Consider the following 16,568-nt stretch of genomic DNA (forward strand, 5'->3'; position numbering starts at 1 on the left):
CAGGGAAAGTTTCCAAGGAGCAGGGTGCTGTCTGTATGGGGGCACAGACTGGCAGTTAGACAGGTGGCAGGGAAAGTTTCCAAGGAGCAGGGTGCTGGCTGTATGGGGGCACAGGCTGGCAGTCAGTCAGAGAAGTGAGAAGGAAGATTCTGGAGGAGCAGGGCACTATTTGTAGAGGGGCAGAGGCTGGCAATCAGTCAGGGAGGTATGAGGAAGCTTCTGAAGGAATGGGGGTGTTGTCTGAATGGGACAAAGCCTGGCAGTCAGTCTGGGAGGTAGCAGGGAAGACTCTGAAATAGCGGGGTGCTGTCTGTATTTGGCACAGGGTAGCAGTTATATAGAGAGGTGGGGGAGGGGAGGTTCTGGAAGAGCAAGGCGCTGTCTATATGAGGTCACAGAATGGCAGCAGAACAAGGAGATGGTGGAGGAAGGTTCTGGAGAAGGAGAATACTGTTTGTAAAGGGGCACTGACTGGCATCTCGACAGGGATGTGAAGAGAGAAAGTTCTGGAGAAGCGGGGCACTGTCTATATGGGGTGCAAACTGGCAGAGAGGTGGCAGAAGAAGGTTCTGGAGGAATCTTCACCCCTCCTCCATGGGGCATAGACTAACAATCAATCATGGAGGAGGGGTGAAGATTCTGGAGCAGGATGGTGCTGTCTGTATGTGGGCACAGGCTGGCAGTTAGGGGGGGTACTGGGGGAAGTTTCTGGAGGAGAGGGGTGCTCTCTGTATGGGGACACAGGCTGGCAGTTAGGGAGGTGGTGGAGAAGTTTCTGGAGGAACAGGGTGCTCTCTGTATTGGGACACAGGCTGGTAGTTAGGGAGGTACCGGGGGAAAGGTCTGGAGGAGCAGGGTGCTCTCTGTATGGGGGCGCAGGCTGGTAGTTAGGGAAGTGGCAGGGAAGGTTCTGGAGGAGCAGGCGCTCTCTGTATGGGGACACAGGCTGGTAGTTAGGGAGGTACCGGGGGAAGAGTCTGGAGGAGCGGGGCACTCTCTGTATGGGGACACAGGCTGGTAGTTAGGGAGGTACCGGGGGAAGAGTCTGGAGGAGCAGGCGCTCTCTGTATGGGGACACAGGCTGGTAGTTAGGGAGGTACCGGGGGAAGAGTCTGGAGGAGCAGGCGCTCTCTGTATGGGGACACAGGCTGGTAGTTAGGGAGGTACCGGGGGAAGAGTCAGGAGGAGCGGGGCACTCTCTGTATAGGGACACAGGCTGGTAGTTAGGGAGGTACCGGGGGAAAGGTCTGGAGGAGCAGGGTGCTCTCTGTATGGGGGCGCAGGCTGGTAGTTAGGGAAGTGGCAGGGAAGGTTCTGGAGGAGCAGGCGCTCTCTGTATGGGGACACAGGCTGGTAGTTAGGGAGGTGGCGGGGAAGGTTCTGGAGGAGCAGGCGCTCTCTGTATTGGGGCACAGGCTGGCAGTTAGGGAGGTGGTGGAGAAGTTTCTGGAGGAGTGGGGCGCTCTTTGTATGGGGTCACAGGCTGGCAGTTAGGGAGGTACCGGGGGAAGGTTCTGGAGGAGCAGGCGCTCTCTGTACAGGGGCACAAGCTGGCAGTTAGGGAGGTGATAGGGGGAGGTTCTGGAAAAGCCACTGAGGCATGAGCACTGCAGTAACAAGCCATGAGTGTGTGTTGTTATTGTGTGTGCTGGTTGTATTGATTTGTGAATTGGGGGTTATGGGTGAGTTGCACTGGTAACTTTGTGATGGGTTGTACAAGTGGCAAATCAACCTTTGAAGAACTGTGGCAGCCGGACTAAGTAATCCCCACTCTGAGCATTCCCCTCCATCGCACTGACTCCTTACAATCGCTGAAACTGGTGCATGCAGATTAGGTGTAATGTCAGTGTGGTGCTTAGTTGAGATATCACTATTATCAGAATGGTCGAGGGCTCTTAACATGGCTTATATACAGGTCTTTACTTTTTTATTATACGGAGATTCTGTTATCAATTCAGGGAAGTGCTGGACTCTGTTATACTGGATGTCAGACACTGATCACATTAATTCCTTCTAGCCTTGGAATCTATAGTGCATTTATCCTGGGATTGTAAATTTCTTGGGATAAGAAACCTCTTCTTGTTCTGTGTTCGTACAGCCCCTAGAACAAGGGGCCTGATCCATGATCGGGATTCGTAGGCACTAACACAATACAAATAACATGTATTTACAAGGATAAATATCTACATTCTAAAGCATCTCCCTCCAGTATACTTAGGGACCCCCAGGAGTTCAAAATGAAGTAGCAAGAACACCACTCCATTCCAGGCAATGGTACCGTTCCTGTTACCCCAAGAATGGGTAAAGTCAATACCAACCCTCCGGGAAAGGAAAACATTGCTATAGAGGTCTTGAAAACATGCTCACTGTGACAGACTATTATCCAAGAAAAGGTCAACAGGTGACTTGATCACAGTCTCCAAGTACTTACATGTAGAAGAGATTTCTAACTGCAGATGGCTCTATACTCTAACTGCAAAAGGCAGAATGAGATCCAATGGCTGGAAGGTGAAGCTAGATACATTCAGACTAGAAATAATGTGCTCATTGTGAACCGTGAAGGTAATTAACCATCACAACTTACCTTGGGAAGTGATGGATTCTCCACCACTTGGAGTCTTTAAATCAAAATTAGATGTCTCTTTAAAATATATGCTCTAGCTCAAACAGAAGCTATGGGCTTGAAGCCAAAATTATTGGGCAAGATTCTCCAGCCTGTGCTGTGCAGGTCAAACTAGATGATCGTAATGGGTCTTTCTGGCCTTAAACTGAAAAGATCCCAAAGAGTGTTCAACTCTCCAATGACTGGCTCGGTCAGATTTCTAATGAAACAAGAAACTCAGTGGTCCAATTCTAGAGCCTAATCAGTCCCTCTTGGGTTAGGCCTGCTGGCAGCCACTGCTGCAGTGCACAAGACTCCCCAGAAGGCACACGTGGTTGGTATCGGCAAGCCCATCAATTTGGATATTATCCTAATTAGTTTAGCAAATTCTGCTTTCTTTTCAGAACATGTGTTAGTGCTGCTCGCTGAGTTATTTAGGCCAATTTCTCTCAGCTATGCAGAAGCAATTTACCACAGGAGCTTAGCACAGAGGAGGAAACAGAGCCAGAATGAACCACTGGCTTGGCAGGCTCCCCCAGTGACATTTTTTTCCTCATTTAATTGAATTTGTTTTGGAGGGAGCAGCATCTCTGGAAAACCTAAATCCTGGGATTATCCTCAGGTCACGTATGGCACACACAGAAGCAATGGAATATTTACAGCCCTTACAATAGCTCTGACCTTTTCCAAGGAGCTAGGGGGGGCGCAGGGGTGAGCATCTCCCTGGTGAGGCTTAAAATCAAATAAATAGGTTTTTAAAAGAGCATCCTTAAAGCTGCCATCCTCATTGGTTTATGGAGCATTTCCCGAGCAGCAGACTTGGCTCATCTGCATGTCACACGTGGGGCATGTTATTCCAGTCCATCACCAGCCCCTGAAAGAACAAGCTACTGGCCCTCAAACAAACCCCACAGGATGTGAGTGAATGCCGTAGGCTTCCAAACACCTTTGCTAGTGACCTACGTGCATCTTAGCAAAGAGCAATGAGGACCGGGTGGCTCAAAGGCCCAGCAATAGGCTCCATGGCGTCTTTTGCCATTTGGTTACTGGTTCGAATCCAACATAGGTTGGGAGAGTGAGTCAACATTATCGCGGGGGTGAGCCCTGTGTGGAATGAGTTAATGAGTCTTGGTCCATTTCCCAGTGAACTAGCATCTGCAACGGAACACGTTTGTCTCAACGAAGGCTGGGGATACACACAGAGGCAAACTCCCTTTTTCTCCCTAGAAATGGTGCCTCTGAGTTGAGGATTGAAATATGTGAGTGGGGCAGGGCTGTAGCTGTTCAGTCACTGAGAGGCATCATTTTCCAGAGCTGTCAACTGATGTCTTTCTACGACACTTTTCAATATGAAGCCTGACTATTTCTGTACCCCTGGGTATTCTGAACTGGGAAAGCTTTATGAAAAGCAGCAACGGCCATCTAATAGCTGCCACCGTCTTCAGAATAGACCACAAGATTTTAACAATTCCCTTCGGCAAAGGCTTATCATCACACCCTACTCAACAACTAAAAACATACTAAAGATTCCCCTGTGAGCAATTGCTGGAGGTGGGATGATATGCAGTTGGGGACAGGAGGGGAGGGGAATTGAAATATGGTGATAAAGCCTGGGAACTCCAGTTTCAGACCCCACAGACCCAAGATATCACGGTGACGTGGGCCACGGAAAAACCTGCTTAGACAGAGAGTCAAATCATATTGGAAAATACAATTCAACAAAAGTTTGTGCCAGACATTCACAGTGCAACAATGCTCTTCCAACAGACCTTTCTGCTACTGGTGCCTTCCTGCAATAGGTCTGGGTCACAGGACCTAGGACACACTGTTACGGACTCTTTGCCTTCCCTGATTATGATCTAAATCAGATGCCCAATGGGAAAGGTTAGGGTTTTTTAAATGCATGCATAAGATTGGATTCCCTCCCTTTGATGGGGAGATTAAGGGCCGGTTAGGCTCCAGTTTCAGGCTCTGTTTTAAAAACAGAATGTGAATGGATATCTTTCCATTCTTATTTGTATTTCAGTGGCACCTCCAAGCCTGACTAAGGTCCCAGCCCCACTGTGCTAGGCGCTGTACAAACACAGAGACTGTTCCTGATCCAAAGAGCTTACAGTCTGAAGAGACAAGACAGAGAAAAGGTGAAAGAGATGCACAGAGTGTCTTGCCCAAGGTCCCACAGCAAGTCAGTGGCAGATGTGGGGATAAAAGGCCAGTTTTTTTGCTTGGCTGGAGCATCAGTAATGAAACAGCCTGCAAGTGCCAGAGAACCAGAAACTGACCACGCAGTGATGTGCTGTTAATATTCTCCCTTGGCTGTGTGAGCTATGCAGAGGGGCAACAAGGGATCGGGGAACTTTCTTTACTCACTTTAAACAAAAACCTCTTTTTTGTGACCACTGCCAAGGGAAGAGCCAGCACCTTTGGGACAAAGTGATTCCATTAACAGAACTTCCTCTGGCAACATCTGGACTTTGTCCTTGAAAAAATATAGAAAGACCAAGATTTTCAAAAGTAGGAACCTACAGTTAGACTCCTCAATCCACATAAAGTGGCCTCATTTTCAAATATATGAAGCACTAGCATCCTCCACCAGAGTCAATGGGGGCTGTTGGGTGCTTAGCACTTATTTAGGTGCCTAAATACCGAGTAAGGAGCCAAACTCTGGGCCCTTATTTGTGAAAATCTTAACCTACTTGTATTGATAGCATAACAGTGTGTTCAGTTTGGTGTCACCTGAAACAGGGCGCGGTTAAGGGGATGGAAACCAAGTGTATCCTCCCCTGGAAGAATTTTATGAAAAATATAGATTACTTTTTCATTCCAGCTGTAAATTAACCTGTGAAACTCCTTGCTACAGGATGTTTTTGAGAATTTAGGAAGAGTCAAAGAGGGATTGAATGTTTATATGGTAATAAGAATATCCAAGATTATAACACATAATGCTTAAAAAAATAGTATTGAAAGGGAAATAAGCCTTTTTCAGGACTTAAACCCATCTCCTATTATTAGCGATCAAGACAAGACCTTCATGGGGCAGATTTTCCCATATCTGCCTAGTAACAGGGTCCTTACACCTTCCTCTGAAGCACCGAGCGTTAACCCCTGTTGAAGGAAGGCTACAACGACACTTATCGGATATCGTTTGGCAATTCCCATGGTCCTGTGAGTCAAGAATCTCTCTCACATACACAATACATCCAGAGCAGAAGTCACTGCTTCATAAAAGTTCATTCGTACCACAACAGTATCTGCGAATGTAAATTCTAGGTGGCTCTTTTTTTCTAGCCCTAGATTTCAGCTGGAAGCATATCTATTGCAATGGCTCAAGCTGCGATACAATGAGGCTTATTCAGGTATGCTGGGTTGCAGCCCTTGCATAAAGAGTGGAAATTTATGATCTGCTTTAAATGTCACTTTTTCAACTCCGTGCCTTGGCTCAACAACCTTTGAAGTAAACATTAGCAAATGACCAGGATTTTTCAGCATAAGGTCCCTTCCAACATAAATAAATGTTCTTGTAATAAGCGCATGAAAAGGCTCACAGTTTAATTTGGCAGAAATACCTGCAGTCCACGATGATGTCATCAATCAACCGGGAAACCAATGAATCCAAGTCATTTGATGAGCACCTGGCCTTGAGCGCAAGGTGGACCAGCTCCAAGCCTGCTTCCTACACAACACACAGAGCAGAGAACTCATGCACTGATTATGGCACCTCCCAGCCTTCCCCTAACCCGCACCCTACAGACCAGTGCTGCGCAAAAGTGTAATATCATTTGAGGGCCCAACATATCCCAAGGGCCTCCCCTCCTGTGGCCAATGGGAGGCCCCAATTTTCATAGCCTCCTGTGTGTGCTTGTAATCCGTGTGCCACTCCCCCATCTAGCTGCTGGTCCAAACAGAGGGTTAGAGCCTACTACCACTACAAGTTAACAGAGCTACTCTTTTAGCCTGTGCTCTTAATGTTGAAGCACCAGGGTTCCATTCCAGCTGGAGACCCAGCTGGAGAGACAGAGAGCAAGAGAGAAACATTGGTGCCTTACAAGTGGCTTTGTCTTTTTTCAATCTGGGGGATGTCTCCCTAAAAACAAACAGATTTTTAAAGAAGGCCCCTCAAGCTTTCAGCCTACTTCCTTAATGGAGCATTTCCTGAGCAGCAGACTTAGTTATTTTAAATTTCACACACACACAGGGGTCTTATTATGCCACTCCAACCATGAAAAGATGCTCTACAAACATAACTTTTAGCACAAGAAAGTTCTGGATTGAAACCCTGTTGTCAACCCAGATGGGGGTGGAGGGAAGGTTTCAGACTGGAAATAAGGCATATGTTTTTAATGGGGAGTGTAATTAACCATTGGAACAACGTGCCAGAGGTCACAGTGGATTCTCCATCACTGACAATTTTTAAATCAAGATCGGATGTTCTAAAAGATCTGCTCTGGGAATTACTTCAGGGCCGTTCTCTGGCCTGTGCTATGCAGGAGGTCAGACTAGAGGATCACAATGGTCCCTTCTGGCCTTTGAATCTAGGAATCTATGCTGTAAAAGCACTCTCTCTACGTTACGTGTGGTGGCCAACCTAAGAAGCAGTTGGACATGATATGTAAAAGTGTGTTGTTATGAGCAGGATCTGATAAACAGAAGACTATTGGGCTGGCCCACTGAGATCAGGGCTCTGTTATGCTAAGCACTGTATATGTTCAAAGTGAAGCTCCATCCCAAAGAGTTGAGTGTTCCATTGTGCCATTTCAGAGGGCGAGATCCCAGGCCCAGAGAAACTATGTGACTTCCTTGAAGTCACACCAGGACTCCGTGGGCAGTCTGTACATGCCCCAGGTTGTGCAACGAGTTCATGGAGTACTGAGGCACCATGCTGTGACCCTGTGATACAGCATGTGCATGGGTGCTGTGTATGCACAGTGCAGCACAGCTTGCTGAGTGCAATGTGAGTGCACATGTGTGTGTAGCTTGTGCAACTGAGCGTGAGTTGCTGAGTGCAGTGGATGTGTGTGTGATGTGGTGCGGTACTTGCAGCTGCTGAGCACAGCGTGTGTGCCTGCAGTGAAGTAGTTGCAGTGCAGTGTGGCAGGTGCTGAGTTGCGGCGTGTGCATGTGGTGTGATATGTGAAGTTGCTGAGCGCAGTCTGTAGATGCAGTGCGGTATTTGCAGTTGCTGAGCGCAGTGTGTGCACGTGCAGTGCAGCAGGTGCTGAGTTGCAGCATGTGATATTTGCAGTTGCTGAGCGCAGCAGGTGCACAGGCTGCAGCTGGTGCATGGAACATCATATTTTTGATTAGCATAAACGTTTCTGCTTTGGCAGCACAGCTCTCTTCCAAACGAGGTCAAATTACGGGAAAGAACGAAGTGCAAAGCACACCAGCCTGGGAGTGAGTCAAGCAGATTCCCGTGGTTCCAAGCAGCCCTTTTCATTTAGTCCTTTGCAGAATGTACAGTCACCTCACTTATTTTTAGAAGTGTTCTCTCCTGTGTCCCCTCAGTGTCTTTCCTGTTTGCCATTGTACTTGGCTATTTATTGAAGTCAGATGCTTGCAAGCGAGATCTCCTCCCTGAGTCATTCTCTCCCTGCTCAGGACAGAGTCCCCTTGATGTGACATTAAATCCACGTCTGTCAGAAGCTCTAAAATAGTTAAAATCTAAGGACCTGTCAACGAGAGGGAGCGTTGCCTAGTGGTTAAAGGTGAGGGGGATCAGAGTCAGGAGGTTTGATTTCTATGCCCAGCTCTGTCACCAGCTCACTCTGTGACTTTGAGTAAGTCACTTCCTGGCTCTGTTTCCAGCTGTTTCCTCTGCTGTAATTTTGCTGTTTGCATTTTCGCCAGCCCCTCTCCACTGCTCGGGGCACTCCCAGAACAAGAAAGCTACAGCTTTCAGTGCAAAGTTTTAGTTCAGCTCTATTAGCAGACTCTCCCACAAGAACTGCAGCCGCCCTCACTAACCTCCTCAGGACAGCTCACATAACTCCATCTTCTACCTCCACCCCCTGGGCCTCAGAACCCCCAAACTCCCTAAACACCACGCAGGACAGGTGGGCCTTGCAACATGCCAGCCTCCACAGACCCTGGGGAGGGTGCCTTAGGGAGAATACCCTGCCAGCAGCTGTCTTGCCTCCCTGCTCAGGTCTGGCTCAAGGATAGCCACGACAGAGGCTGGCGTGTGGGTGTTATCTGCTGCCTGCATGACCCACTGCTCAATAGGCCGCATTCAATGCCAGCCTGAGCTTCGGAGTGACTTCGTGGGGGGTAATAAGACGTAGCCACTGCTGTCCAGGGAAGGCACGTGGAGATCAGCAAGTCAAAGGCAGTACGTAGGGTTTTTCCAGCTAGCACATGGCTCATATGCTCGCTGATGGGCGAGGGCATTTGAATATTAGGAGTTCACATTTCTCTCTGTTCCTCCTAGCGATGGGATTCAGATGTCTGGATTCAGATGTCTCTCCCACAGTAGGAGGAGAAGGGAGCTGGTTTGGATTCATAACCCCATCTCTAGAGTTGGATTCTGGTTAGGAATCCAGAACCAGAAGAGCTTTTCCCCCGAATAGATTCACTTGTCCCCAAAAGGCTAAAATCATGCAGGTTTCCTTTCTGTCCACCCCAAACCTAGCTGTGGCTGAGCCTCAAACCCAAACCGGACCTAATCCAGATGTGAGATCTTTGCCTCTGGGGTACCTCTGCCCTCCCCAAGAGACACCTAATGCCTCCCCAGTCAAAGCAGCCACTCCCCCCCATGAAACACAGAGGGCACTATCCTGTACTAAGCAAGGTTACGATTATAGTAATGTCTGTCCAGAACAGTGTGGTTCAAATTGCAAATCAGGAGTCCCCAGGACTAAGAGGGAAGGAAAAAAGAGCCTTTTCACTCTTCACAGTCAATCCTCCTATACCTTCTCACATTCTTAGTTCCCCACACCCACCATCATACCCTGTATTCCTGGAGATTACCGTTTACCAATCCCTCCACCTGTCTGAGTGCGGCTTCCTCTGGGGAGGAACATTGAGGCTGTTTTAACAACTGTTTAAAACCAGGACCTGAAAGATACTACTGGCTAAATGGGGACTCAGAGAGGCTGAATGTAATGATGATAATTATTTGGCCTCCTAGTCACTGGCATTAACTCCCCTATTCATTTCCCAACAGCTTTAGTGATCCCAAGTTTGAGGAGCTTGGTTTTCTATCTGTGAAAGATGGTGCCCCCTGCAATATCATACCCTCAGAGTCACTAATTAACTCAATACAGATTCCTCCTTGGTATACATGAGGTCATACTAATGAGGCTCAGCATGAACGCCAGCACACCTGACAGCCCTGGGCTCTCCCACAGAGATGCAAAGGCAGCGCTTTACTCACCAGCCTGTCTGCAGTGCGTTGGAGAAGGTTCTGCATGTCCGTTCGGTGGCTGATATCCTCCCAGTAGGATGACAGCACCACCACGGGCTTCACATTGCCCCAGGGGAGGTAGTAATATTGGCAACCTGTGGGACAGAACACACTTGTATCTGGCTCTGTGTGCGGGATGTCACCTGCGACCGACTGGCCCACAGACAGAGAAAGGGGCAGAGGCCTGGTGCATTGTGCTCTTTGACCTGACGGGCAAAAGGTTTTAGTCCTGGTTCCCTCTGTGTGTGAAGCAATGAGATTAAATTATAATCCAACCAGCCTTGCTATGAAACGAGATGTCTAGTGCAACTCAAACTGTTGTAACAAACCCACAGCTACGTAGGTGCCACTATGCTGGGGCCAGCTGGGACCTCCTGGAGACAGAAAAAGGTCATAAAAAGATAGCAAAGGGTTAATGTCTCTTTCACCTGGAAAGGGTTAATAAACAACACCTGACCAGAGAACCAATCAGGAAACAAGATACTTTCAAATCTCAAGGGAGGGAAGCCTTTGTTGGTGGTTTTTGGGTTTGGCTTTGTTCTCTCTGGGTCCTGGACAGGACTAGAGGTGCAACCAGGTTTCTGCAATCTCCCTGCTACAGTCTCTTATCTATTCAGAATAGTGAGTAAGTAAAAAGGCGGTTATAGTCTTCTAAAATGTTTTCTTTATTTGCAGATGTGTATTTGCTGGAAGTGTGTTAAATTGTATTTCTGGTGGAGAGAGCTTTCTTTCTATTGTTTATAAGCTAAAAGACCCTGTAATATTTCCTCTTGATTACAGAGACAATTTTTATGTTTTTCCTTCTTTTATTAAAGTTTTCCTCTTTTTTGGAATCTAATTGATCTTTTGGTTATCTTGGGTAAGACTCCAGGGAAGGGAGTCTGCACTCACCAGGGAATTTGTGGGAGGAAGAAGACAGGGGGAAGGGAAAACCTGCTCTCTGTGTTTATTTCTGTCTCTCCGGGAGAAGGGAGGGGGTGAACGGGGATCCCTTTGTGTTAGATTCGGAGCTTGAATCTGTCTATCTCTCCTAGTGTACCCAGGGCGGGAAGAATCTGGGAGGAAGAAAGGAGGGGGAAGGGAATGGTTTATTCCCCTTTGTTGTGAGACTCAAGGAATCTGGGTCTTGGGGGTCCCCAGGGAAGGTTTGGGGGACCAGAGTTTATCGGGCACTCAGAGTCCTGATTGGTGGCAGCGCTACAGGTTCTAAGCTGGTAATTAAGCTTAGAGGATTCATGCTGGTACCCATATTTTGGACGCTAAGGTTCAGATTTGGGAATTATACTATGACAGCTCCAAAAGCACAGGCCCTGGAGCTAAAGAGGAGTCTCCATTATCTGTTGATATTGGGCCTATGACTCATACTTGAACAGTTCTGATTTCCTGGAGAGGAGGGCAGCAACACACACACACACAATCCGTTCATTGCAATCTTAATAATAGCTTACACATTTGTCACACCATTTATTCCCCCGAACCCTTCACCTATTCTACATGCACCAAAATCACTCCACCCACCACAGCAAGGCAGCCACTGCTGTGGTGCAACTAAGGGCAGCTGAGTTCCCTGGAACACCATTCAACAGTTTCAGCTTGGGAGCGAAGAGGAATACCACATTCAACTAAAACAACAGGAGGAAATTTTAGGCAGGCAGAATGCAACTGCCCGGCATGGAACGTGGCCAGGACAGCAACCCTAAACATTGCAAAAATTGCTATGGCATCTTGGATGGCTCTGAACACTCAAGGAGTTCTGCTCTGCTCAAGGAGATGGAAGGGGGAGGTACATTTTACTCAGGAGTGCGAGATCTCGAAGATATCCCACCAAAAAAGTAACAGCCAATAGTGGTAGGGTGGTCATGTGGCCAGTTTTCATCCCAGTTGAAAAGGAACCCTGGCAGCAGTGCTGATTGGACCATTAAAAGTCCGATCAGTTGCACAGTGGAGCTAAAGTTGCCACAGTGGAGTTAAGGCAGGCTCCCAGAAGCAGTGGCATGTCACCCTTCTCTCTGGCTCCTATATGTAAGAGCGCCAGGGAGCGCCACACACTGCTCCCACCCGAAGCGCCAGCTCTGCAGCTGCCATTGGCAGGGAACCACAGCCAATAGGAGCTGCAGGGGCAGCGCCTGCAGACAGGGCAGCATGCAGAGCCACCTGGCCATGCCGCCATGTAGGAGCCAGAGGGGGGACATGTCGCTGCTTCTGGGGGCTGCTTGAGGTAAGCGCCACTTGGAGCCTGCACCTGTCCCCCTCCTGTGCCCCAACCCCCTGCCCCAGCCCTGATCCACCTCCAACCCTCCAAACCCCTCGATCCCAGCCTGGAGCACCGTCCTATACCCCAAGCCCCTCATCCCCAGCCCCACCCCAGAGTCTGCATCCTCAGATGAAGCCCTCACAGACAACCCATGCCCAAACCCCCTGCCCCAGCCCTGATCCACCTCCCGCACTCTGAACCCCTCATGCCCAGCCCCACCCCAAAGTCTGCACTGCCAGCCACAGCCCTCACCTCCCACACCCCAAACCCTCAGCCCCAGTCCACAGCCCCCTCCCACACTTCAAACCCCTCCGCCCCAGCCGAGAGCCCCCTCCTGCACTCCAAATCCCTCATTCTTGGCCTCACATCAGAACCCGCACCTGCAGCCAGAACTTTCACCTCCTCCCTCACCCCAACCCCCTGAGCCAACCCGGTGAAAATGAGCGAGTGAGTGAGGGTGGGGAGAGCGAGCAATGGGGGTGGGGCTGGAGTGAGCAGGGGCGGGGCTTCAGGATGGCAAGGGTGTTAGGTTTTGTCCAAGTAGAAAGTTGGCAATGCTAAATAGTGGAACATGCTGTATCTCTTCCATTCGCGTCCTGGCTCAAAGAGAGAGCATGAGTGAGAGAGAGTGTGTGTGTGTAGCTTGTTCAATCAGTGTCAGAGGATGAGCTGGGCCTGTAACGGGTCAGGGCTCTGGCCTACCTCTGAGCCAGGGCACCATGGTTGCCGGATACAGCAGCGCAATGACAGAGGCTTGCAGGGAGCAGGAAGCTCAGTGATTTGAGCATTGGCCTGCTAAACCCAGGGTTGTGAGTTCAATCCTTGAGGGGGCCACTTAGGGATCTGGGGCAAAAATCAGTACTTGGTCCTGCTAGTGAAGGCAGGGGGCTGGACTCAATGACCTTTCAAGGTCCCTTCCAGTTCTAGGAGACTGGTATATCTCCAATTATTTTAAAAAAAAAAAAGGAGGGCCAGGAAACCTGCCAGGATGCAGGTGGTTTCCTCTGCCCATCATATAAGGGGCATCACCTCTGGGTAGCTGTAGTCATATGGGTCCCATGGGCTTGACCTGGTTTGAGGAGCAGTCTCCTTGCCACACCACGTCCCTTTCCCCATCCCCGCGCACCCGCCCGCGCCTCACCGTCAAACACAGCCCCGCTGTACTGCGTGGTGGAGGCCAGCGGCAGGCACGTGTTGTCAAACTTGTTGCCATAGTTGCCGATGCTGACTTCGAACTGGATGGCGGCGTCGACATCCTGCAGCATGCTGGCTGAGTAGAAGGCGGCGAAGAGGCAGTACTTGCGCCGCCGCAGGTGCTTCTGCAACACACAGAGTCAGCCCCGTGGAAGGAGCCGCAGCTTCTGACCTGGGGCTTCTCCCAGTCAAACCTTTGCCCACTCTCACATGCACCGCTTCCCAGGACGGTGTGGAAGGAGCAGAGAGGGGCAGCTTAAGGCCAGCATGCAAGAGAGCTGCCCCTCTCTCCCCACATGAAGGGGGAACAGGAGGCAGATAGCTCCAGAGACACACTGCAGGGAGTTGGCGAGGGAAAGCACAAGCAGTGGAAAGCTCTCTTGGCAGGGAGACCTGGGAGATACCCTGCCCAAGAATCTGGGCAGAGACCGGGCTGCAAGCTGCACCAGTTTGCATTTCACTCATTGTGTGGGTGTACCATGGGGAGGGGCGCTGACCTAGGGCTGGGGCCCAGAGAGCCGGTAAGCACCTGAGGACTAAGTGGGATCCCTTCTGGAGACTGTTTGAACTGAGAGTTCTCAAAGGGCCCCTGAAGAGATAGGATGGCCCCAGGCACAGGGCCCCAGAGGGTGACCTCTCTCCAGGAGAGAGTGGTCAAGAGGCAGTAGACGACCACGCTGTATACCCTCAGTGCCCGAGTCAGTGAGGCGATGAGTCTGCGACAGCAGTTGGCTAACAGGGAGAGCCTTTTGGCTCCAACTGTGGAGCAACAAGCTTTAGTTCTGGAGGTTTCAGGTTCAGTCCCCAGCTCTGCCAATTACCAACCCTGTGATTTATAACCAGCGTGATGCTTGACTCCTCAGTAGTGATTCAGTAAGGATGCCACATACCTCTACCCGTAGAATATCATCAGGCGGGATGTCCTCCAACTTCTGCTCAATATGTTCCACTAGTTTTGTCTCCAGCTCCATCAGCAACCTGCCGCGAAAGGCCACTCCCTCTCCCTTAGAGTTAGATAAGAAGAAAGTGCTGTCACCAAGACAGCAGGAGTCTATGGGAGCTCTGCTGTTGATTTTGTTCAGTTCAAGAGGAGCAGGATCGGGCAATGTATTCACGCAGCCCCTTACACATGTAAAGCAGACTATGTTATTTTTTTGATAATGTATTTGTCAAGAGGGGTAATAATTTCCCGTAGGTGCAACAGATCCTGTTTAGATATGGGAGAAGACCAGCCTTTTCGATTTAGTAGCAGTTGTGAAAAATCAAAAGAGTTTCCATCTGGGTCAAACCGACTGAAAATTTGGGGAATTTTTTGTGAAACAAAAACATCCATTTGTGGTCTGTTCCAGAGTGGGGATTCGAATGTGGGTTTCCCACATCTGGAGTAAGTGTCCTAAGCACTCAGCTGAAGGCTATTTGGAGGAATGGAGCAAGGCGGTAGCACCACCTCCTCCACCACCGCCACTTGTTTTGTGAGTGACTGAACCAATTTGCATCCAGTTTATGAATAGTTTTGTGTTGACCAAAGCTGTGTTTTTTGGCAAACTATTCTTCCGAAAAATATCGCCCAGCTCCAATCCTAGTAACGATTGTGACGTTGCACTCTATATGATTTTATGAAAATATGCTAATGAGTGTGAATATAATGTAACTGGAATGTACTTCATGCAAAAGGTCTCTTGTGTCATTATAAAGCTTATAATCTACTGAGTGTGGTCATCCTATTTGTATGAATGTATAATTCTTGTATCTGAAACTAGAAATATGAAATATAACTCTGAGGGCCTATTGTAATTATGCAAAGTGTGGGCCTTCCATCAACCAGGACAATTGACTGTAGATGGCTCTGTTTTACTTATGAGTCTTCCTGTATACGTGTGTGCAGGCAAATACATAATGGAGTCTTACAGTGCCATGTGATCATGTCACCTGAACTGGAATCCATCTTTAACCTGGTGCTTTTCCCATTGAGAGGGAGGAGTGGGAATCCAGAGAGGGACAAAGGATTCCTGCCTTGTGCAAAAGATCTATAAGTGGGTGGAACAGACAAAGGGGCAGGGCCATCATGAGAAATCCCCTAGCTACCACCTGAACTGGAACAAGGGCTGTACAGGGGAAAGGATTGGGCCCAGATCAGGAAGGTGTCCAGTCTGTGACAGAAGCTTATTGAAACATCTCTGAGGGCGAGATTTTATGTGTATTCAGTTTTCTTACTGTACTAGGCTTAGACTTGCATGTTTTATTTTATTCTGCTTGGTGATTCACTTTATTCTGTCTGTTGTTATTTGGAACCACTTAAATCCTACTTTCTGTATTTAATAAAATCACTTTCTACTTATTAATTAACCCAGAGTAAGTCCTAATACCTGCGGAGGGGCAAGTAGCTGTGCATATCTCTCTATCAGTGTTACAGACGGCAAACAATTTATGAGTTTATCCTGTATAAGCTTTATACAGGGTAAAATGGATTTATTTAGGGTTTGGAGCCCATTGGGAGCTGGGCATCTGAGTGCTGGAGACAGGAGCACTTCTTAAGCTCTTTTCAGTTAAGCCTGCAGCTTTTGAGAGATGTAGTTCAGACCTGGCTCTGTGTTTGTAACAGGTTAGTGTGTCTGGCTCAAACCAGGCAAGGCACTGAAGTCCCAAGCTGCCAGAGAAAACAGGCTTAGAGGTAGTCTTGGCACATCAGGAGGCAGTCCCAAAGGGCGGTTCTCTGATCCAACCCATCACAACAATTAATGAAGTTCAGGATAATGAGAGTGTTTCATTTTGCAAAGAAGAATTTTTAAAAACCGAACAACCACAACTTTACCTTTCCCATGTTGAGTTCCTCATAGGGATCTGGAAACCCAGTAAATTCCCTCGGGCTGCCGTAAAGGTTTACATAACAGGGCCCAAACGTCGGCAGGAATCCCAGCCCATCGTCCACTAGGAGACCACAGGGAGCAATCAGTTACTGAGCCTCTACAACAGTCCTTCTCATTAATGCATAAAAAGAGAACAGGCACTGAGCAAACTATAGCATATTCCTCTAACTACAGGGTTTTGGTCCAATGAGTGCCAAGGGCAGGAACACAGATCCCTTGTGTACTAGACTGTTATTATCTTAAAATCAT

The 16,568-nt window shown here is 48.7% G+C and overlaps 1 protein-coding gene across 1 annotated transcript in view; it reads right to left on the reverse strand.

Annotated features, from left to right (window-relative positions):
- Positions 1 to 16,568, reverse strand: part of DYSF (dysferlin) — a 357,128-nt gene that overhangs the window by 192,195 nt on the left and 148,365 nt on the right. The window contains exons 21-25 of the mRNA XM_075066758.1: positions 16,265 to 16,380; positions 14,343 to 14,456; positions 13,400 to 13,577; positions 9,975 to 10,099; positions 6,169 to 6,275 (exon numbers count right to left, since the gene is read on the reverse strand). Coding sequence (XP_074922859.1) covers positions 6,169 to 6,275; positions 9,975 to 10,099; positions 13,400 to 13,577; positions 14,343 to 14,456; positions 16,265 to 16,380 — 640 coding nt within the window. The remainder of the gene's footprint in view (positions 1 to 6,168; positions 6,276 to 9,974; positions 10,100 to 13,399; positions 13,578 to 14,342; positions 14,457 to 16,264; positions 16,381 to 16,568) is intronic.

This window comes from Chelonoidis abingdonii, chromosome 5 (assembly GCF_003597395.2).
Source record: "Chelonoidis abingdonii isolate Lonesome George chromosome 5, CheloAbing_2.0, whole genome shotgun sequence".
NCBI classification, from domain to species: domain Eukaryota; kingdom Metazoa; phylum Chordata; order Testudines; family Testudinidae; genus Chelonoidis; species Chelonoidis abingdonii.